This window comes from Zosterops lateralis, assembly GCF_965231275.1.
Source record: "Zosterops lateralis genome assembly, chromosome: 1".
Classification (NCBI taxonomy): Eukaryota; Metazoa; Chordata; class Aves; order Passeriformes; family Zosteropidae; genus Zosterops; species Zosterops lateralis.
Genome location: NC_139762.1, coordinates 96374898 through 96399282, shown reverse-complemented (window position 1 = coordinate 96399282; position 24385 = coordinate 96374898). Strand labels below are relative to the sequence as shown.

At 34.6% G+C, this 24385-nt stretch overlaps 1 protein-coding gene across 1 annotated transcript in view; it reads right to left on the bottom strand.

Annotated features, from left to right (window-relative positions):
* Positions 1 to 777: 777 nt before the first annotated feature.
* Positions 778 to 24385, bottom strand: part of RTTN (rotatin) — a 78555-nt gene continuing 54947 nt past the window's right edge. Inside the window, exons 36-49 of the mRNA XM_083861481.1 lie at positions 24012 to 24210; positions 22923 to 23013; positions 21780 to 21933; positions 21483 to 21620; positions 20450 to 20661; positions 16693 to 16798; positions 13540 to 13634; positions 10097 to 10174; positions 8541 to 8667; positions 6643 to 6842; positions 4515 to 4782; positions 3164 to 3267; positions 2739 to 2808; positions 778 to 1140 (exon numbers count right to left, since the gene is read on the bottom strand). Of these exons, the coding sequence (XP_083717607.1) occupies positions 1058 to 1140; positions 2739 to 2808; positions 3164 to 3267; positions 4515 to 4782; positions 6643 to 6842; positions 8541 to 8667; positions 10097 to 10174; positions 13540 to 13634; positions 16693 to 16798; positions 20450 to 20661; positions 21483 to 21620; positions 21780 to 21933; positions 22923 to 23013; positions 24012 to 24210 (1925 nt within the window). The 3' untranslated portion in view covers positions 778 to 1057. The remainder of the gene's footprint in view (positions 1141 to 2738; positions 2809 to 3163; positions 3268 to 4514; positions 4783 to 6642; positions 6843 to 8540; positions 8668 to 10096; positions 10175 to 13539; positions 13635 to 16692; positions 16799 to 20449; positions 20662 to 21482; positions 21621 to 21779; positions 21934 to 22922; positions 23014 to 24011; positions 24211 to 24385) is intronic.

The following is a 24385-nucleotide window of genomic DNA, read 5'->3' as shown; positions in this document are numbered from 1 at the left end:
TCATCACCTGGTTAAGAAGAAAAGACTAATTACAGATAGACATGGCCTTGCTATAATTCTTAGAGATGTTATTCAGGTTTTGCTTTGAATTAGCTCACTTCTGTCTGACTCTGACATAAAGTAAAAGCTTTATGTGTTGAGGGAAATTAAAACACTCTGTTAGACACTCTAGAAGCATGGCCAGAAAAACTGCTGTGCTCAGACACCAATATATTTTTCTCTCAAACTCTTTCAGCATATAATACTGAAAAATAGTTACATAGTAGCACTTCAAAGACAACACAGGCTCAGATAATGGAAGGGTGGGGAGGGGGAAATTTACCTGAAGCAAAAGATTCTAAGTCTTTAGAAACCAACAGATTTTGACTCAAATATTCTCTACATTGCTGTAATGTAACTGAAATGGATGCATATACCCCATATCTTGAGTAAACTGCTATATTAACATAACTGTCACCTCTAATATCAGCAATTGAGAGCTCTTTTTCAATTGTTAGCATTTTAAAAAACATGCAGCAATTTCAACTGAAATCTTCAAAACTACAACATGCACCTTGCTGTTCTGCATCTAATATGTGTAAGACACCACAATTACCAACATTTTCAGTTCTTGAATCTGAGCATACACTGTGCACACCTGCAATCTTAAAAATTCCACTTCACTCACAGCAAATTATGATCTCAGGTAAAAACTCCTTTATTAAGAACAATCCAAACCAGAAATTCTAATATGTTACAGTAACAATTTCAATGCATAATTTAAGAAAATTACTCATTTTTCAAATCTTTTCCCCTGTACATTCCTTCTTCTGTGTACATAGTTTACATAGCATAATTATAATTTCCCATTGGGATTACAGTACAAATAGTTTGAACCAGATATAGTGCAATTTCTTTGGTTCAAACTGATGAACTCCTTCTTCAAAGGCTTCATAAATTTCTTCCACAGCAGATATGATGCTGCCATAGTTCTGTGAATCAGAAGTGCTTTCTTCAAATTTCAGGCTCTCATTGAACAAGCTGTTCAATTTCAACACAAGAAGTCGACTGATGACCATTAAGAGTCAAGAAGCTGCACTATATTCTCTAAGCATTTTACATGGTAGGCATGTAGTTCATTTTCTTCTGGCTGGGGAGAACCTGAAAGGAAAAAAAAAAACCCTAAGATGTGAATTTCTAGCTGATTCTTGCTATAAAATTACTTTTTCAGAGATTACATCAAATACCTTGCAATAATTCATGCTGGTTTATGACCTTAACTTCTGTATTAATGAGCATCAAATCAAATACTAATTCAAACACTAATACTTATGTTGCAAAGTCCATTTTGGTTTTTCCCTTGGATAGGACAAAGCAGGAAATGTAAAATAACAATAGCCTTGTTGAAAAATTCCTGCACATGTACTCAGAAGAACAATCTACCACTTTATCCCAATTATCACTGTTAAGTGATCAAAGCTTTACAAGCACAGACTAGTTGAAAATCTTAATGCAGGAACATATTAATGACAAGGTTGATGACATATTACACAACTGTAAACTGTAATAATTATAGTTTCATAAAATATTTCTACTCTTTATTTTGATATGTAAATGTTTATTGAATTAAAAATCAATAGTTCAGTCTGACATTTCATGTTCTATAGCAGTACACAAATAAATGGCGATTAATGTTATGAGGTGCTAGTCTGTAAAAGGTACATATTTCTACCTTGTTGATTCAACATGGCATTTTGAAAAGTCTCTGATTGGTGATAGTTCTACTATAAGGAACAATATAAACTTATCTGTTAATATATTATCAGTATATGAAATGTTGTATTATAATGTTTAATGATTGACTTAGTAAAGGGCTGAGTTTGAAACAACTGAATTCACAAAATGAATGAATTTGGCTGACAGCACAGGAAAAAATTATCATGAGATGTTCTATCAAAAATATATCTCCTCCTTATCAGGATACCAACAATGGCCAGCGTAGACAGAAAGTTTGTGGCAAATCTGTTATACAAATACTATGGAAACCTGGATATTATAAGCCACTCAATCAATAAACCTATTTGAGTATATCCATAGAATAGTTTAAATTAGAGGAAAGTTCATTAGCTTAAAATGAGACATGATCATATCCTGTCAAGATTAGACTAACTTGATGTGACTAACAACTAATAAACCCCTTATTAGCTACTGAAGCTCCAGCTACAGATCAGGTGTTTGAATACCTTCCATACTGAATGCTCTTCAGCTGAACCTATTGTATTGAAGCCATTGAGTTATGTTCAGTTACTGGAGCAAAATTCTCAAGCTTTCAGAATGTCACTAACCCATGGCACAGTATTTTAATGTTGGAACAATGCTCTGCTCTGATGCCTTCTCTATGTGGCTCAACACCCTGAGGCTGAACACTGTTAGGCAAAGTCAATGCTAAAAGAACCATTTTTCTTATCACTAAATTTAAGATATAAAGATTCACAGAACTGTACTGTGAAAAGGATTTTTAATGCAAGCAAGATCAGACCTATGCTTCAAAACTAAACTTGGCAATTACCTAAGGTATTTGTATCCATCTGTATATATAAGATACCTAAGCATAAGCCACATTGCTAATTGTGATTTTAGGGACAAAAGTGTCCTTTCAAAAGCTTGTAGCACAACAAAAACTTACTGCAATGACATAAATTGAAAGGCTTTAATGATGGAAGAAGTAAGAATTGGCATTAGGTAGAAGTAAGACCTACTTTTCTTCACTAAAGAATAAGCCTCATCTATTCTTCTCCTTATGGATGGATTCTTCAAAGTCACTTTTGCCTGTAACACACACAAACAAACAAAACACTATGAGCTTTGCTGCCCACATAATCACACCGCAACAACAAATTTTAAAAAATTACAATAATTCATCAGAACATAAGATGCAGGAATCTTTAGAATTAACATGAATCTATCATCATATAGACTGCATTTATATAAGTAGTCACAAATTACAAAGGACATGTTGCTTCTATACCATGTTATTTAATCGCGCATCATCAGCAGCTACACAATTAAAGTAAAACAGAATGACTATTGTAAACTTTATTATTATTTACTTAGAGATTACTGTATTGTTTACAGCATAAAAGTATAAAATTAGAGTTTTTTCCCAGATTTCTCAAATACTAACCTTCTGACAGTTGTGAAGCAAAGCCCAAAGCGAAGCTGCTCCTATTCTCTGAACAGCAGGACTGTTATTTTCCAAACAGGCAGACAGTACTGCAATTGCTTGATCTAATGAGACAAATAAAAAAAAAAAAAACAAAACCCAAAAACAATGGAACCAAATACATCTAGAAAATATAATCAAGAGCAATGTAAATATATTTACATGCCTCAGTAGATTGATGCTTGGAGCATACTTATTTTTATGACAAGAACTGGTATGGCAGAGGAATTACCGAAACTTTATTATCGATTAAATTTCAATATGCTCATAAAATCAGCACTGTACACTGAAAGAAGTGATAAAAGCAATATAGCAAAACAAAACCAAGCAATGCTAAAAAGTTAAGCTACCAGTTTACAACATGAACATTATGTATAGCTATCAGCTATGCTTAGGGACTGAGTAAGCTGTGAAACTGTTTTATAACTCCCAGTAGCCACAATTAGAGCCACATCAGGATGGATATTAAGATGTTTCTATTTTCCTTCATACTTATTATGCAGATGATTTGCAACCAATGAGAAATATTTGCCACCCCGCTGTCAATGCCTTAATTTTCTACCATTGCTCTGAAGCCAGACTCTTCAACTTTGCTTATTCACTTCACAACAAAATAATAGATTATGTAACTGAATAATGTCTATTTAATTAAGGCAATAAATCTACATCTTAGGAAAAATAAAAAGCATGGACACCATGGAAAATTTGCTGAGGGCTTAAAACAAAGACAGGAGCATTATCTCTGCAATTAAATGGGGGAAGAGACATGCCTTCCACAAACAACCAAGAAAAAAGTTCTGAACACATTGTTACATTAAATATATATGCCGTGACATAACTTTATCACTATCGTAAACACTTTCTGTACATGACAGGACATAAAATAGTTTGTCTCAACATTCGTGGTTTGCACAAGCTAGGAAAGTTTTGTCCAACTGAACAAAGGAACTTCAGTTACTTCATACTGACTGACATAAAGAATCCTTCAATCCTCCCCAAAAAACAAGCTGTTTGAGAAAATTGCAAAAATCCTTTCATTCATAATGTGTTATTATATCCAAATGATCTGCCTAACAATGAATCTTGATTTTCTTTTTACAACTATTTATTTGCTTTTCCTTTTACTATGTATTATTGTAATTGTCTCTCTGCCAAAATAAGTATTCTGTAATTACTTCTAAAAAATTAATTTTTATAAAAATGCTCTTCTAAAATACAACATTGAGTTCTTAGTCAGTAACCCAAACTGACATGAAAATATAGTCTTCTGGAAGCCAGAGAACAACAGTTTGCACATTCTTCAGATACCTACCATTACCTAATATCTTTGGTTTATTAGCTGGACTAAAACATATATTATGTAGAATAAGAAGTGCTAGATGTTGGCTGGTCTTGTGCTTGTATTTACACATTTCAATGATCTGGTCTAAAAACCCATTTATCTTCATGACCATCTGTTGTCCATCTTCTCCAAAAGATATGTTCAGTAGCAGCTTCAGCCAGAGTGTAGACACATTACCAGAATTTTTATTACTTCCTTTTGGCAATGAAAGAGATAAAAAGTTCTGCAGGAAGTTACTCTGTTAGAAGGAAGACAAAGGGTTTTAGAATTCATAGTATTCCATGGCTTTTTTGCTGTTGTTTGACCTTCCAAGCTACATACTTGACCAAACACTAGTACTGTTGTTTAATTTACACATTACAGGCAACCCATTATTAGTCAAGGATTTTTGGAAAAAAAATTACATACGGAAAAAAATCTGCTGCATGGTTAAAAAGTTAATATGGCAACATACACTTTCTTCTATAATAATTTATAGAAGACTTTAGAACTTTAATGTGTACATACATAGAACTTTGTAAATACTATAGAACTTTTATGTGTAGATAAATAAAAGTTAATCCAACACAATACATTTCTTTAAAAGCTAATTCCCACCACTACATATGCTTTTTGCTTTGCACTCAGTGTTTCTACCCAAAAATAAGCTAGCAACATTTTAAATGCACTACTTAGATAATGTATTCTTGACTCCTTACTTGTTATTGCATGCTATCAACAAATGTTAAAGGTATGATAGAGTGTCTTGAGTTGGAAGTGACTCATAAGAACCTGCAGCACCACTCCTCCCTTCACTGGCAGCCAGAGGAATTTTTGTATTTTTGTAAGCTTTGTAGAAAAAGAACTGTGCACTGACTGATATGACATACACTACCTCAGGGTTTGCCTCCACTTTCAGGAGATTCTGAGAAGACGAAAATCTATTCCCCTGTTGCAAGAGGGAGGTGTTCTAACATAAATTCCTCTAATGAAAAAGTCCTTGACTAAATATTCCCAGCCTCACTGAATTTTCACAACATATACAAGCATCAGGTTGAAAGCAAGCAACCCAGCATACAAAGTCATTGTGGTTTTCTTCATGTGAATATAATATTGGTAATTTAATTTTCACAGAGGGAATTGGTTATAGAGCACTGCTTACACTTATGAAAGCAGAGCCCAAGAGAGAGAAGGAAGTACTATCACACTAGAGTGAAACTCTGAAGAGTCTAAAAGCAAAAACAATTCACAGAATATAACAGCTACTACAGAAGAGATTTCAAACTCTGTTTCTCAAAAAGTTTGAGTATTAGCCACTTTGTAATGGTATGACCATCATATAATTAGCATCATAAAAATATCTATTTCCCCCTGCATTTTGAACAGGTAATTAAGTCCAAGAACAAAACATTGTTAATGGAGATCAAACGAAATTTTTTCAGTTAATACATTACTATAAAAGATGCTAGAAACAAACACTTTTTATAATTTCTGTTGCATTAACTCCTCTTCTCACGTTGACTTTCTACATGGTCTGTCTTCTTTTCTTAAGGCTTGAATTTATTTAAATGATCAAAGTTTAAGAGAAACAGGTTTTTCAAAGCACATTTGATAGAACAGAGTAAGGATCATTCGATAGACAAAATATGAAAAGGAAAAGATATTACATACATTTGTGTAATAAGAATAGATTTTTATCTAGCATCCAATCAGTGGTTTTCTTCTAAAACTTTTACAAAGGTTATGTTTTCCACAGTATATATGATGATTTACACAATGTTTAATTTCTCATTCATTCACCTGCAGTTTGTTCTACAGCATACTCACTTTCATGATCCACTAGTGATTGATATCAATATATATGGGTATTAAAAATGTTACAACACACTGATACAGAGAGGTTACAAAAAGCTCTAGCAAAAACTGTCCAGACAATGAATGTAACAGAATTACACTCTGCTCTTAAGGAACAGTAACACAACTAACTGAGAAGACACAATGGATTTGATTCCCACAGAAACATTTCTATGTGATCACAGGACACTCCATATTAAAATATGAGGGTTTATTAAAAAGGAAACTGCACCCACTGCTAAAATACAGGTCACCATTTACTTACCTTCTGAATAATGCCTTTACAGTCATGAGACAGAGCAAGGTTAGATATTAGACAAAAGACCACTTGCTGAACCGGGCTGTTATCATTTGACATGTGGGAAGCCAATTTCAAGATGTAATGCATTAATGAATTGCCAGCTGCACTTCGTGCAGATGGAAGTGACGATTGTCCACCAGTGGCCCAACAAAGTGAAGCACAACCTTAAAGCAATGAGACATTTTATCGCATTAGAAATGCAAATATGTATTTAAAAGAAAAATCTATAGAAAGAACAGTGCAACTGCTCAAACATTGAGATGGAACTTTTCTTTTCTTTGAACCCCAATGAAGTCAATCAGATGTGTTTTGAATAGAAATGTGCCTGAATGTGGCACTTTACTGCAATAGCCATCTACTGTTCTATTGTTCTAGAATGTAAGAGGCAACTCTGCTGTTAAACAGAAGCCATTGCTCCATCACAGAAAGCCTCCTTAAATACCAGAACATATATCTAATTATACAATTATTTGGCAGTTGAATTTGAAGGGATCCTCTGAAACTGATTCAGAAAAAGAGGTCTCTGTATAATTTGAAAGGATTAATATAAATTCCTTAAAATATTTTTTCTGAGGAATATAAGCGCTGTCTGCAGCTGTCATTACATTGTGCAACAGAAGAATGCACAATCCTATGCTACAGAGCTACAAGTCTGAATTAATACAGCAGCAGGGAACAACTATGTAACCAATCTGATATAGATAAATGCCTTCTGCGCAAAAATAGATATATGTCCCTTTTTTAGTGGCACTGCCATCAGCAACAGCAGTTAATTTCTTATGTGACAAAAGTAAGCAAAAATGAGACAATATTTAACTGCGACAAATATTTATATGCATTTCTCTGACTACACTGAGGAAGAGTGGTTAACCAGTTCAGAGTAAGTAAATTTGGGATACCTCATAAGCCAGCTATTCTGAACAGAAAGAAAAAACATGACTGATGAGAAAGCACTTGCTCTTATCAGCAAGGAAAATAAAAATGCAGTCTAGAATCACTTCGGCTTGATTTCTTGCACATGGACAGGACACTACATTTTTATTTTATATTCTGTAGCTGACTAATACATGTCTTTCTTTGGCCCATATTAAAAAAAAATCCATATAAAAAAAGCCATTGCAAGTTCATTTAAGGCCTGGAGACAACTTTAAAAAAAGAGTCATATTTTAACCATTTTAATCCTTCTATGGTATCTTGACAAGGAGAAAAGAGCAGACACTTTTGTGTCTTTTCAAGCTATTTGCAAATCATTACCTACGATTTGCTAAATCTAAATAACCAGGATATAGAAAGGGAAAAATCCATGGTAGAAAAAAGTTCAGGCTTCTAGTAGTGGGGATAATTATCAATGGAAATAAAAGGTTTGCTCAAATGAAAAGGAGATTCCTTATGAAAAATATACAAAGAAAAGCTACTGAGTCCAAGGCCTAAAGAAACTGAAGAAATTAAATACAAATTGATTGACTGTTTCAAAACCAGAATGTTCTCAATAAGGACTGAAATACAACCCATATAATATACACTGTTCTCTATTAAAGAATTCCTAGAATAGTACTTCTACAATATACTACTCAGCTTGGCAGGACATTCAGCATAACCTTCAAACATAATGGTTTGAATTAAATGCCATTTAATCCTTTAGTACAATAGCACTCTTGCTAAATCCAACAGCTTGAAACCAGATCTGAAGAAAATTTTGAATGTATTAAAATCAAAACTCTTGACAGACTTTGATGGACCAGTGCTTTTACACTTTCCTCTTACGGTAGCAATAAACATTCTTTCCTCTTTATTATGCTTTTCTGTCTTAATTATTCTGGTAAAGTATTTTGATGTATCCTACCACAGAGTGACTTTCATACCTGCAGGATAGTTTTCAGTGTAGACACAAAGCAAATGCAGAGCTATTTGCATTGAGGAATCATCTGCTAAAAACCATGGCCACAGAGAATGCAGAACAGGAACAAGATGAGTTTTGAGTGCTGCCATCTACAACATGAGGGAGAATTTCAAATGCTATCAATCCTTTGAAAATGAAATATAGAATGACAAAACCATATTTTTATCTTATGTTTTATCTTATGGTTTAAAAGACTGTGTGGAGAACTGGCACATCATTTTAACCACCAATGAATTTAATGCTACGCCAGTGAAAAACAGCACATACCTCAATTACTAAAAGACATGCAAACAAAAGTAAAGATTTATTAATTCCAACTTTTCTTTTTCGAGAGCTCTCTAAAGTTTTATTCAACTCCTTCTAAAGTAATTATTGGAATTCAAAAAGCATGGAAATACAAGAATACAGCTGTATACAGAGCAAATGATAGAAATCTTTAGTTATCAACAGAAACCACCTTCAATCCTCCAAGTAATTCTTTCTGCATGTTCTGAACAAAGCAAGAAAAACATTCAGCAATAATCTTAGCTGACATTATGGCCCAACCAAGTTATGGGGACTTCAGGGATAATCAGATGGCTTATTCAACCCTAAGTGTTCTGCATACAAAAAGGATGTTAATACATGCCCTGGAAAGTCAAGAAATCTTGCACTTCCACCAAAGCATTTGCTAAAAGTAACCCAAGTTGTATAAATAGCACAAGTAACACAATCCCAAGAAAAATTAAACTGTGAGAGTGGAAATAAATGTCTGAATGGTATCAGTAATAAGAAAGAGGAAGAGCAGTGATCAGAAAGAAAGAACATAGGAGAAAGTGAAAACAAGTAATGTAGTATTTTCCCCATGGAAAAAAACAAGTAAGGCAGACTGGAAGTTGAAACAAAATTGAAAAGAACAGAGAAAAAGACCATAATAAAATTAAAAGAAGACATTTAAGATTTTGAGTAAGAAAAATGATTTTATAAAAAATGGATATGAAAACAAAATTGTGTTTTGGAGGATTAGTACAATTTAACTCAGAGAAAGAAAAATAAATAGCAAATTATTATTTAGATTTTGGATTTTGTTTGGTTTTGCTTGTTTGGTTAGGGTGGTTTTGGGCTTTTCTTGTCTTTCAGAAAGGCAAAAGAAGTAAGGAGGGAAAACAACTTACTAAGATCTGAAATGTATCTCTATGTGCCTTTATGGTGGCCCCACACTTACCTCCACATCCATTTTCCCATTATATGCTTTGAAAATTAGAATTATTGACTTACTCAAGGCAGAAGTGGCTATAAAAGATAAGAGCCATCTGAAACCATTGGGAGATGATGCTTCCACAAGAACACTAAGTTCCTGAGAGATGCGCGAAATATTCTTAGGTAGTGGGAATAATAATGAAACGTGAAGTATTTCTTGCCCTTAATTATTCAAACTTAAATATAGCCACCTTGGGAATAGCTTTGAAATAGAAAAAAAAAATTATCTCCATCCAGTAACTAAATGTGCTCATATTACTTCAGTATAAGAATACTTACTTTGCATTCTTCATTTTCAAAGAGGCAGTTTCTAAGGAGCTGCATAGAACACCTTAATTCCTTCATAAGGTTATCCTCCTAAGCAGAGAAAAATAATTGAAGATCATCAATGTAAGACCAGAATGAATTTTGTACAAGGAGGAAAGATATTTCAAAAGAAGAAGTGCAAATCTAAGGTATCAATGTTTGGGTCACATCTGCTCAGCAGTTTTCTTCTGATTTCAGGCAGAATTATATCATCCAGCTTCAAGCATGTTTACTAAAGACATTTATAACCGGTAACTTATTATCCTTATCTCTCTTTGTAACCCACAGATACTATTTCTAGGGCCACCAATCTGACCAAATGCAGAGATCTGTAATGTTGAGCTCCATTTCTCTTACAACTAATAAAGAATGGGTGGGAACTTTCTGAGTATTTCTTCCATCCTAAAGCATACAACTGAAATAAGTCAAACAAATCACTCCCTAGAAGCATTTATTTTTCTTCCTTGGATAAAAACAAGATTAAATTAGCCCTGTCTTTCTGACCCTGATAGCTCAATTGGAGCATGGTGCCAATATAATGTCAAGGTTGTGGGTTTGACCTCTATACAGACTATTCACTGAAGAACTGGATTTGATGATCCTTGGGAGTCCCTTCCAACTCAGCATATCCTGTGATCTCTACAACTGGTCAGGCCAATCCATCCTTATATCCCCAGGATCTTAATTTCCTATCCCTAACTATAAATATAGAAGCTATAAATAACTTCCAACCCGATAAGAAAATAACAAAAACAAATACAGACCTTTGGACAGTGAGGTGCTACACTGAGATTCAAGCTACAAGTGAACAAAAAAATCTGTCTTCATGACAGAGCTGTGACACTACAGGGCAGTGATGGCTGACCTAACTCCTATTAGGGTGACACACTAAACCACTTTTGAAAGATTACCAAATTCCAACAAGCTTGTTCACCACAAGATACTATTTCTGTCTTATCAAGCATAAAGGAACAAAAATGTAAAACAGGATTCATACTGATCTAAGACAAGGTGAAGAAACAATGCATGCTTATAAATCATAATGTGATTATATATCATAAAACATATATTTGATGACATTTAGAGATGAAATAAGTTTACTGCAAAAAGGTTAATGAAAGCCAGGTGTGGTAGATCAAGAAGAAATACACATGTCATTATTACAAATACATTTTATAACTGGTTTGTCTCACTTCTAGCCAAACAAAATGTTAGTTCTAAGACACAGAAGAATTGTTTCAAGGAATTCCGTATGTATTAATTTATTTAATAAATAAAATAACATTAAAATCCCACAAACTACAACTTATATTTAATGTACAAACTTCTAGGAGGTTGAAAAAGTTATGGATTGCATTGATAGCATTGCTTGTATTTACTTATTTTCTTGCTTTTTATTACGATAATATTTTGATGAGATTTTTTAAAAGCTTAGCTACTTGTAAATACTTTTCATGCTGTTTATTAGCATCACACTAATTATTGTTAAATAAAATGAATATCACATGAAACATCTCAGTTGTGCTGAGAATGAAGCTAGGTCAAACATATTTTTCTCAATAATTAAAAGAGTCAGAAAAAGGAAAACAGAAAAGAAGCTGTCGTGACTTTCCTTTCAGAGTTGTGCCTTGAAGTGGGCAAAGTGGCAGTTTTGTGAATGATCAGCTAAATCTACCATGAAAGCAATGTCTCAGTGTCCCCTACATGAAACTGCCATTATGTACCACATATGATGAACAGCACACACACATACGATGCAGCAACCTGCAGTCCCAGCTCAGCAGGGAAATCTGACACAAAGTCTTTTGCAAATCTTTTCAAGAATTCTCAATTAAATGTAAACAGTTTTTCTGAATTTTCTCAGAGGCTCCTTTCCTCCAATTTCTTTCCAGCTTTAAATTCCTCCTCAGTCCAGAAACTACAAAGAATCAGCCTCCAACCATTGGAAAGGCAAAATGAATGTGTTTAGGAGATCTCAAGAAAAAAATATGATAGCCTTCAAATATCAGAGTCAAACTCTTTTTTTTTTAAGAGTTTATTGTTATAAAACACAGTTCCATACTCTCACAAATCAAGGTCTGTACCAAAACCTCAGAAAAATACTATTTAGCTGAAGCAATGCAGAAATACTCTACAGAAAGGTGTTTTCTGCAATTTCTGCCTTATGTGGGAGTGGACAAGATCTCAAACTTGACAGCAGAGGTTACTGTCTGTATTTTATTAATTCCCTTGGATGAAAGTGGCAGAAAACAAGCAGATTGCAACAAAAATCTTATTAAACTGTTGTACGATGGTAAGACATAATTTATATCTAAATGTGGTGAAGAAGAGTTGGGTGATGTGAGAGCCTGGAAGCACTGGAAGGAAGGTTGAAAAAATAAATATATTGTGAATGGAGAGAAGCTACTAGGAATGTAGGCAGTAGGCAGAGCATAAGTATAAGGTTAAAAAAAACCCAAAAGTTAAAAAAAGCAGGTAAAATTGAGTCTGATGACAAGAAACTGAGATGCCCCAACCAAGTTTGAAGGCGAAGAGTGAAAAAAAAAACCCAAACAAACAAATTGAAAGCCAGATAATAGGAGAGTAAAAAGGATATGATTTACAGGCATAAGGAGAATGGAACGGGTTTTGGGATTTTGCATGACAGATTACAAAAGGATGAGATGTGTATGTGAGTGGATGTCTGAAAGCAAATTTTGAACTCTCAGTCAGCCTGCTATTTGCTGCTTTCAGTCAGGATGGACTAGTTGCTAATTCTGACAAACCTGGACTAAGAGTGAGATGTCCTGAATGCTCCAAGTAATGAAAAGACAAAAACTAGTAATCCAGAGGCTGATCATGTCTTATACTTCACATGTAGACTACTCAGTTTAGGCAAACAGAAACTTGGAGTTCTGGAAACAAAAGTTAGTGGGGAAAAGAAGGATTCCTGAAAAGAGACGGTCCCTGACAGAAAGAAATGGGCCCAGAAAGAAGAATGTGAAGATCCTGGCTGGAGGAACAATCTGGCAAATGGGAGAAGATCCTGAGGACCAGAGTGATACATGGAAAAAAACATCAGGACATGCCCAGGGGCTTTGTCCAGTGAACACCCAAGACTGAGCAGCTGCAAAGTATAAACTGATGTGATTTTCTGCCTGTCATACCTGAAGTAGCAGTCATCTCCATGTTAGAAAACATACTTCAGACCTAGTGAAACCTCTGTGTGGAAGAGTATGGGAGGTAATTAAGTTGGTAAAATTCTAAAATCATTGAATCTTACAGAAGCTCCAGTATCTGGATCCACTACAAGTTGTCATTTACTTTGTCTCATCCGTGACAGATACAAACAATATCTTCCTTAAGAAAATAAACAAACCAACAAAAGACACATGTGAAGTGCCTTATCCTATCACTGCTCTGTTTTTTACAGCTACCTTTTTTCTCTGTCCCTTCCCAGGCTTTAGGGAATCCAAATTCAGCTGTGCGTGAATGTGCTTCATGTTTTCTATACAGCTGTCTATCAGGTCAGCTGAAAGACAAAAACCAGCAACACTTATAATTACATTCACAATCAAAAATATTTTATTAAAAACCAAAGTATCTTTCTGGCAATAAGCTTGTTGCTATCTTCTTCATATCAGCAAGTAACAAACAGTTTCAGAGATGAAGTGCATCTATTTGAATGCTCTGAAGAAGTAAGAATAAATTTGAGTCCTCTTGCAACAAAGTCCCGTGAGAGGAATGCCCAAAGGAAGGACTGGTAAGATTAAGAGGTGAAGATGATCAGGGTGGAGAGTATAATAGCTCATAATTCTTCAGGATATCTTCAGTGATGCTGCTTAGAAGAGATTAGGACACCCATTTATTTTACCCAACCTTTCCCTAACAACAGCAGATTTGCTGTATCTGTGGTGAGACAAAGGAAAGCAAACGTTCAGGTGACTTCAAGGGCAAAATGTTGAGTTAGGCTCTTTTCTTTTGATCAAGAGTCTTTAAGTCACTATAAGATGATTATAGTGACTATGTAATTGGATAAGGTAAGAGCTACAGGTATCATCTGTCTGGACTTCTGCAAGGATTTTGACACGGTTCTCTACAACATGCTTCCAAATTGGAGAGTTATGTAATTGACAGGTGGACTGAATGGTGGATGAGGAATTGGTTAGAATGTCACACCTAGAGGGTAGCAGAAAAGCAGAACAGAAAAGACCTGCTGGAGCGAGTCCAGAGGCAGACCACAATAATCCTAAGTGGGATCTAATACATCTATGAGGACAGGCTGAGAGAGCTGGGATTGCTCAGCATAGACAAGAGTGTAGCCCTAGTTTGTGCCTGAGATGTTTTGGCTTTCTGAAATTCCTTTCCCAGGGAATTTTCTGTAAACAAGAGACATGTTTAGGTAACTGCAAATTTGTTTACATTCTTTCTCTAGGAGGGATTTCTTCTTGATGTCCCTCTGGTCTGACCAATGTGATTGAAGAGGTTTGTCTTTGTTTCACCAATAGCATTGCTCTGTGTAGAATGGTATATAAGGGAGACACATCCCAAGAATAAAGGAGTCATTTTCAGCCTTCTGAGGTCGGAGGTTTTGTGTCGTTGTAGTGTACAACAGTGTCAGAAGAGAATGCTCCAGGAATACCTGGTTGCAGCCTTCCACTTAAAAGGAGCTTAAGAAAGATGGGGACAAACTCTTTAGCGGGGCCTGTTGCAATAGGAGAAGGAGTAATGGTTTTAAAAAAGGACTAAAAGAGGACAAATTTAGACTAGATATGAGGAAGAAATCTTTTACAATGAGGATGGATGGAAAAGGTTGTCCAGAGATGCCTCACCCCTGGAAACAGGTTGAATAGGGCTCTGAGTAACCTGATAGAGCTGAAGTTGTCTCTAATTATTGCAGAGGGTTGACCTAGATGGCCTTTAAAGGCCCTTTCCAATGCAGTCTATGATTCCATGATAATGGGGTAATTCAAGTTGGAAGAGATGGACTCCAGAGGTCATATACCCAACCTTCTGCTCAAAGCAGAGCAAGGTTTAAGAAGGCAAGGTTTTGCCTGCAGCTCTGTCCTGTTGGGTCATGTCCAAAGTCAGAGACAACACACTATGTCTAGCACTGTTTTACTGCCTTTGAAGGGTAAATGTTTGACTCTCAGGTTTCAATTTATGCACACTCTTTCTATCCTCCTATACCATGCACTGCAGTAAAAAAATCTGTCTCCAACTTCTTCAAAATCTCATAGGTCCTCCCAAAACCTTGCAGCTTGAACTTAAGTCAGTTCCCTCAGCTTCTTCTCTAATGACAAGTAAACAAAACCACTCTGATGGCCCTCTAGTGAACCTGCTCCAGTTTGCTGACATACTGGGCCAAAACTAGATGCACTATTCTAGATTTCAGTCTAACAAGTGGTAAATAAAGAAAAAAATAATTTCCTCTTGATTTAACGGCTGTATTCTTGTGTTCAGCCCAGGATGCTGTTGGTCTTCTCATATTCAGCTTGCTACCAGGTTCTTTTCAGCTCTCCAGTCAGCCTCTATTGCTGTAAGGGCTTGTACCTTCTGAGGTGCAGGACTTTGCATTTTTAACTTAAAGAAGCCCTTAAGAGCTCAACAGGTAATGCTAGAGCTACAGGTATCTTTAGAACACTGCTTTGAACCCCAGAAGACCTCTTCCTCTTTTCTAAGGTCTGTGTTGCACAAGAGCAAGGATGATCTGATGGCTGCTGTAGCACAGAATGATGCACTCCCTGCAGTGGCTGTGCCTTCACAGGGTGCAGGAGCTTGGATGATCCAGTAAGTTGTCAACAGAAGAAGAACCCTGACTGAAGTAGGGGCTGAGTACAGAACCAATACACCAGGAAAGAGCAGAAAGCATAAGACTTGAAGTTGAGTTTTCTACCACTATAGGGATCAGACACTGAGCAGATCTGTCTAAGCCATAAGCCATCTATTTCAGTGTAGTGTAGGTTTACAAAGTGGGAAAAACAGATATAAGTTACAGGAAAGCACCCATGACAAGCACACTTGGATAGATCAAAAGGTGTAAAACACATGATACATGAGAAATGCAAATTCACCACTCTCCCCTATGGGCACAAGAAGCCTTTGATTAGAAGTTGGTTTACTACTGTGAAGGGAAGAGAGTCCTACTTAAACTGTAAAATGGCACCAAAGAAACAGGAAATAACAAAGCTGAGAAAAAGCAGTCTCTTCTTGCCCAGGTACAGCCAGAACTAAAAACACAGGGCACACTTTCACCTACGAAAGTACTGGAAGATACTGCCAGTGAAAAATCTCCGGTTTCTAACGGATGAATATGCCTTTAGTGGTAAAAAGCTAACAGGTCTCTTCTTACTCCAACACAGCTGTGACATCACCACAGAGTTTTAAACTGGCTACAACATAATATTTCTTCTGCAGTTGAAAACTTTAATTATTAATAAGATTTCTTAGTGAAAATCTGAAAAACATCCTCCCACTGAAACCTAGGTCTTCTGCTTTGAAAAAAAAAAATTACAATGTAAAGGTAATAGGTAAAACACCTGCAAGCATTTGATTCATATATAATTTAACAAACATTTTGAAATGCTCACCTTCCAAAGCACATTTCTGGGCATTTTTACTAACAGCTAAGAGAGACAACAGTGCATTTGTAGCAACTTCTTTCAGCACATCCTTTGAAGATTTTCTTTCACAGACCTGCAAAAATGCAATTTCATTACTGAAATGAAAAAGTGACCATATTAAAAGTAGTATTCATAGCTATAAATAGGTTGTCAGAGTCTATATTTTCATTTGGATGATTCATCACTGTATTCTTATATGAAGTTCTCCCTCTCTATATTCATATTTATAGTCAGTCTACATTGAAGTGTTTTGGCTTTTTTTTGTAACTAATTTCTTTTAAATTAAATCTTTCTTCTTTTGCTCCTAAGCTTACTACTCTTATTATTCTCTTAACATTCTACTTTTCAAAGGCCTAGATTCCAAATCCTGGGGCATTCCATACTTTTCCTAATATTTAAGAATAGGCTTGGTATTGCAGACAACTCACTGACATGCCTTTAGTGCAATCTCACTTTCTTTTTACATGATGAAGAGAGTGAAATTCCTTTTAAAAAATTATTTTAGATACTCTTACTAATCAGTGAAAAAATGGTAGCATCTCTTAGTTTTGTGAGGCCTTTGTGAGCATCACCACATTTCTAATAAGTATAATCTCTCTGTTTTCAAAGGAATATTTATTTGGAGTCATAAAACAAGATAATTGAAAGACAAGGAGCAGTCTGTGCTTCATATATTATCCACTGGAGAATTTTGTCTATCTAACAGTATTCTGTAAAACACCATGCCACTTCTGACATCCAAGATAACAGCAGCCATTGCAATCAGAAAATTTTAGGAAAATAGTAACAACTGCTGGATCACAGTAATAAGAAAAACATTGTGAAGTTAGCCAAAAATACATCTTAAGAAAATACTTTAAACAGAAATCTCATGAGTACCTATCCGTAGGATCTCACAGATTTTAATTCTAGATACACCACGTATTAATGGATTAACATTTTTTTAAAATTTTCATATGCAATAAAATATCACTGTATGCTTTAAGGTCATCATTTATTGAAGTATGTGTGCATGTTAATCAGGGGTGAGAAGGTCAAAGAATAAAGAATAGTAAGTTAATAACTAGAAAAATCTCAACACCTCATTGATAAGGTCAACTGATACCAAATCAAAGCACCAAAGCATGGACTGGGTACTGTGTTTATAGCCAACAAAAAAGAAGTTTACATTTAGACTACTACTTTTAATAGATCTGGTGTGAAATCTCAAATCTAAAAGCAACACAAGAATGTTCAGAGTAAATTAACTTTTTTTTAATTAATTGGTTTTCTATTCTGTTAGGTGATGAGTTCTTTTCAAATTAAAAAATTTAGATGTTTGAGAACTTAAAAGCTCAAAGTTTAAACTAATTGACACAAGCCAGGAAAGAAAAAATTGTTGAATTCCAGCAATCCTGTATAGCCCAAGATGTAGGTTTTGTGACTTCTCCACTCAAAGGCTTTTGCTCAATTAAATTGCTAGCTGTTTTTACTTTTTCTTAATATTCATGAATATTTTAGTAATAAAAACCAAATTTGTCTATCAACGTCTTGGATATTTCCTGTAAGTATTATGTGGCTGACTAGAACTGATCCAATAATTAAGGTGATTGTCTTATATCTGTATCTTTTTCAAAAGTTTCAATTTCATCTTACTATGTTCGAAATTTTATCTTGAACTCTAGCAAAATTCTGTTCTTTCTTGAAGCATGCTCTTTTATGCAGTTTTTTTCTTACTCTACCATCAAGAACTGCAGTTCATAATAAAAAAGAAAATTTATGTCAAGCATAGGGAGCACAAGTAATTAAGAATTAATTAATGATTAACTACTAGTTGAATGGCAAAAAATAACTAGAATTTTATAATGCCTTGTGCCAACAGATTCTATAGTTTTAAACTATTATAAAAATATTAAAATGAGAATGGACACTTAATTATTTTTTGAAATTATGCTGCATAATAAATTTAAGATGTCCCATAAATCCACAGCAGATCTGGCTATGTTAGTCTGCACCTGCTGTTAGTTGAAGGGGAGATCACAGTCTTTCTAAATATTTCTCATATTGAGAGCTTTGTATCTAGGAAACTAAATGTTAGGGACAAAATTTGAGAGTTTATGTAGAGATTATGATTTCCTTCTTAATTTTATTTCTGATCTTAAGCACAGGATTAATGTTTATGTACACAAAACAACCAAAGCCTTTCGAAGTCAGCACTTACTAGATTTCTTATATGTGATAATGAATTCCAATATGAGACCTGGTCTACTAATATTCACATCTGCACACTGTGTACTAAATTAGCATTTGCCACTGCATGTACCAGGTATTCTGTAGATTTTATATATTTAGGATGATTAATGGGGATGACTGTTTGTTTGAAAAGTCTCCCATCCTTTTCTATCTTAGCCAATTATTTGCTTGACTGCTTCTCTTTAAGAGTGCTTCTCCTGAAGAAAGTCCTAAATCTTTTGGGTTTTTTTTTCATTTTTAATGGTGGGTTTTAGATGTTTGTTGTTTTAATAGGTTACTTTACATCCCATGGGCTCATTCCACTATCCTCCCAATAATCACTGTGATGGGGTGTAAATAAATACATGTACTTTGATCTAAAAAACTGAAACTGTTTCTTTCCTAATTCTGTTATCCTTTCTGGGGAGATCATAGCAGTTCTGTAAGGACCCAGAGAGCAAAGGCTATCTTTTGAACCATTTAATGAACAAAATACAATGTCCATCTACATCTCTGAACGGTTAACAAGCATGTTAAAAGCTGATGTCTCTTACAATACTCAAACTATGTCTAATGTCCTTTCATTGACCTGGCTGCAGTTCATTCTTCATTGTATCAACTTTTTCTGCTCTCACCATAAGAATCATCTCTTTTTGCTGGCACAGACTGATAAGCACTTATGTACACTTGTATGAAAAGAGAGGAATGTTACAACATGTCTTTATCAGACATACTCTCATGCAACAATCCTTTTTGTGCCAGAGCCAAGGAGTTTTGTTTCAGGCACATATGCAAGCATTAATACCAAAACCTAACAGGATTAGCAAACTATGGGGATTGAACAAAGTGTCCCTGCTTTGCTTGAGTCCCTGAAAATTGTGTCCTCACAGGAAAACCCTGTGCAGAAAAATTATCTGAAATTAGTTGCCAAAGACAGAGAATTTTGGTTTCACTGGCCTGTAGAGTGACCAAGAAAGGTCCTATTGGGAAGTTTTTCCTCCTTGGAAGACAGCAGGTGGACAAAATACCATGCACCAATAGATACGATAGAGCCACAGTGCTGCAACAGAGCAGCAAAGGAGCAGAGAGTTTGTCACAGATACCAGGACAAGTCTTGGTAGAAGTAAGGTTGTTCTACAAGAATTCAGCATCCATACAAAGACAGGAGATGAATGCTAAGGTCTTTTGGTCACACCATCCAATATATGACCAATAAATGTAAAAAAAAAAAAAAAAAATGGTTTATATCATCTTTCAGAAAAAAACCTACACTTCTAATTGTAGGTTACTGTGATCGTTACAGTGATAAACTGCACACAAATTAAAGAAGGATAATAAGTATAAAGATAAAAGAACTAAGTTGTGAGGGAAAACAAATAAGACAAAAATTTCACATATAATTTTGCTTACTAATACCAACCTGCAAATAAGGGAAGGATTAAATATAAAGGAGGTAAAAGAATCAACAACACAAAAAATATATCCTGCAATCACATTGTCAAATTTTTAATACCTGAATAATTAATGTAGTAAGTTGAGTTACTGGTGCCTGGCATTCTTCATTGTGATCCAGAAGAAAGCTAATAGTTGGATTTTGACATACATTCTGTTTATCCTGGAGCTGTTTTCTTCCTTCTTCATTCAAAAGGACAGAGAGGAACTGTAAACTAGCCACATATAAAGCAGGATATGTGGTAGACAGATGAATACAATCAGAAATGGTATCTAAAAGATTAAACAAAAAATTTAAGATTTTTACATTTCATTATGAATAAAGCTCAAATATACTTTATCAAGCAAAGGATGTGAACCCAGAAGTACTTATACTGTGCACTGCCCAAGGAATTCTAAAAATTCTATGCATAAAGTCTTTAAAAAAATCTAAGAAAGAAAAGTTTGAGTTTTATAAGCGTTGAATTAGTTAATTGCTCTGCATTCATTTGACTATAAAACAAAAAAGCAATCTCCATTTCACTCAAATCACTCATTTGTCCAGTAATTTTTTGAACTCTCCTCATTTTATCCACAGCTTACATTATAAACCCAAGAGTACCCATTAGCTGCTTTATTTGTAATTGGATTTGGATTCACTAACTGATGTCTTAACATGCACAAGCTTTTCTGGACTATGTTCATAGTTAATATTGAAGCACATCACAGAATCTTGCCTAACTACGCAAGTAACTAATGTAAGAGTAATTAAAATACAATAAACAAACTACTGTTTAATAATCTTGGATTTCTATGTCTCTCATCTCCCCTCAAAACTTTGTTTTCCTTTTATGCAAGATATTTAAAAAGAAAGAAGGAAAAAAAATGAAGTGCTAATGCATCATTTCACAAATGCCACATTTGGTTAAGGTTTGCAGCTAAAATCACTCACTCATACATGTGAAGAAAACAAAACAAGTCAGTCAAGCTCTGGACACATTAGTTTTCATTGTGGATAACTCATTAGTAATTACTTAATGGCATTTAAAGAGGAATGACTCTTTTCTATTTGTTTATTAGTTGCTGGGAAAAAAACATCCAGGAATAGTCATTACCAATTATTGTTGTGCAGTGATTTGCAAGGGCTGCTGTCACAGATGGAAAAGATATCTGGCCACTTTTCCACAGTAATGTAGCTAGAAGGCTGAAAGAGTCTACCCATGTTTCACGAAGTACAGATGTTAACCCAGTATCTGCAAAGATAACACAGGAAAAAAAAAAATGAAACTCTTTACAAATGTGCACAAACCTGGAAAGCTGAGCCTGACCACACCAGTCCATTTACATCATGGTGGTGCCCAAATGAGGACCTGCCTCTGTCTGGTTATAAAGGAAATAAAATACTTCATTACCTAAGCCATCTTTGGGACGTATGGTGAGAATCCTGAATGTATTCCCCAAGAGAGGTTTCAACAATTCATCCTGGCTTACAAGGTGAGAGTCCACCAACAAACATGATTTTAGAAGCCTGGACACAGACGACAAGTACTGAAGTAGTAACAAGACCTGTTAAATATTTGTAGAAAGATATGAAATAAAGCCATATATTTATACCTTTCACATTATTTTAAATTTGCTCACATTATGTCAATTGATTCATAACATTTTGAATTAATATACACCACTTAAATAATAGGACATGAATTTAAAATGTTTCTCTTAATTTTTACTGTACAAGATGAAACAGAATCCCTAGTCTGGAAATACGTGTGCAATCAATTTTCTAGTAACAAAGCAAAAGTTCCTTGTGAGAAGGTCATGACTCTTGCAACATATGCAGCAGCATACTCATTGGAAGGTCACAAAGAAAAACATTAAAATGGTCATTAATACCGAGGAATACATGTGTCTTCCTAAAAACAGAAGCTGATATATTTATCTGCTTATTTATTCTCGTAAGTTTTCTGCAGAAACATTTCTTTAATTAGAGGAGTAATTTTCTTCAAAGCAAATCTGAATGCAGAGCAGCAGAAGCTATGAAATGGCTCTGTGTCATGAAAAGCACGTTCTATACATTGTATATACAGAGCTAAATTTAATAAAAAGGTAGTTCTATCAACAGTAACCCTATATGGTTTGCATACATCAAAATTAGTTGAGAACTCTATAAGTGTCTGCAGGATCAGAGACAAGGCAAAGCAGCCAGGTTTGTTACAGACAATAAATATCCAATATGTCAGTAACTATATCATACTTCAGTAACATACAAAAAAAATCTATTACATAGTTTCTTCAATGGCTAAATTTAACTTATACTTTTAAAAGACAATTCATTTTCATTTTGACCATTCTAACTGTAGTCCTAACACAGAAGTTACTTCTTCTACTTTGAATAAAATAGTTTATTTTCACTTAAACCTTTGTCAAAAGCACAAAGATTCACATGAATGTAGCCTGTAGCAGTGTGTCTGGACTATGTTAACAAATATAAATTACGCTAACATAATTAAATTCATAACTTCAAAAAATTAGGAAGTAACAAATGCTTCTCTAACCTGAGCTTTTACATGTTCTATATGACATTGATGACCCAATGGAGCTTTCAGTTCCAAGATGTATCTTTCAACCAGATTAGCACTCACAAGACTAAAACAAAATGTATCAGTTAGAAATATAGGTAAATAATTAAACATTCTATTAACTTCACATTCCACAGAAAATAATAATATAAATAAACAGAGTAAAAATAAAGTAAGATGCACTTACTGCTAAACCACTATTTTAAGGAAGTCTAGTGCAATGGCAACTATAGTAGCAGTATGTTGTTTCAAAATAGCTAGACTAATATAAATTCCAATAGCTGTTACTGCACTGGCAAAAATCAATTTTTTCTATTTGATTTCTTATTTTCTTTCCTCTAGAAGAATAAACAGCTCTGAGATAATATAAGCCGTATTCACACCAGGGTTGTTGGGGTTTTATGTCTGTTTGTGTTTTATTTTTTCCAATAGTTGCACTATGAAGAGCAACTACAAATGCTCTTGAAAACTTTTACCAAAAAATGAACTAATTTTTTATGCTGCACTTCAGCACTCCCAAATATTTTTTATAGACAAAAGAATTTGTTGCAACAGAAATGGAAATAATGGTATACAATCTGAATACTTCTTCAAAGTGGTTCCTCCTTTTAAAAGGAAGTAAAACACCAGGATCTATCATCCAAATTGGCAAGTTTTATTTACTCTCTTTAGTGTGAGAATCCTTGGCTCATATTCAAAACATTTCATACAATTCAAAGAAGGAAATCATAAAATGAGCTGAAATGATCTGCAATTCCAAATACCTGACAAAACCCTAAAACATCGTAAGAGGAACACAGTAGTCCTGTATAAGACACACACCACTAATGGAATCACCAATATGACTACCTATTCCATGAAAAAAATAAACTCCAAAATATTTCTGATTCTTTTCTTCAATTAATTGTATTTTTTAACTAAAAAAAGCAATTTTGAACACTTCAGGAAGAAGTGATCAATATGTTTAACAGTTTTAGTAAAAAACATGGGGAGATCTCAAGCAAAGATTTTTTAAACATCTTTCGGTACACCTTGTTTGTAGTTCAACAGTTATTGATCTCATACCTGCTGAGAGCTGTTAGCAAATGTGTTTGTTGAAGAGCAGTTCCAGTATCTTTTGGCATGACAACCAGCAGATTGTGCAGAAGGCTGCAGACAGCTGACAAAAGGGCAGGTGTGACTACAGCATGCTGTTTAGACAGAGCAGCAGACGTGGGAGAATCATGTTGACTTGGAGATTCTGTTATGGTTGTATCACTTTGACCTAGATTGTGTTGAATTAAAAAAAATCCAAAGCAACCAAAAGATTATATCACAGCAGTTACATAAACCAAGATTGTTTGTATTTTTCTTAAAACATCCAAGTCCTCTCTATATTTAAACTGTATATTCAGGAATGAATTGGGGAAAAAAAATATATCAGAGACAGGAAATAGTTC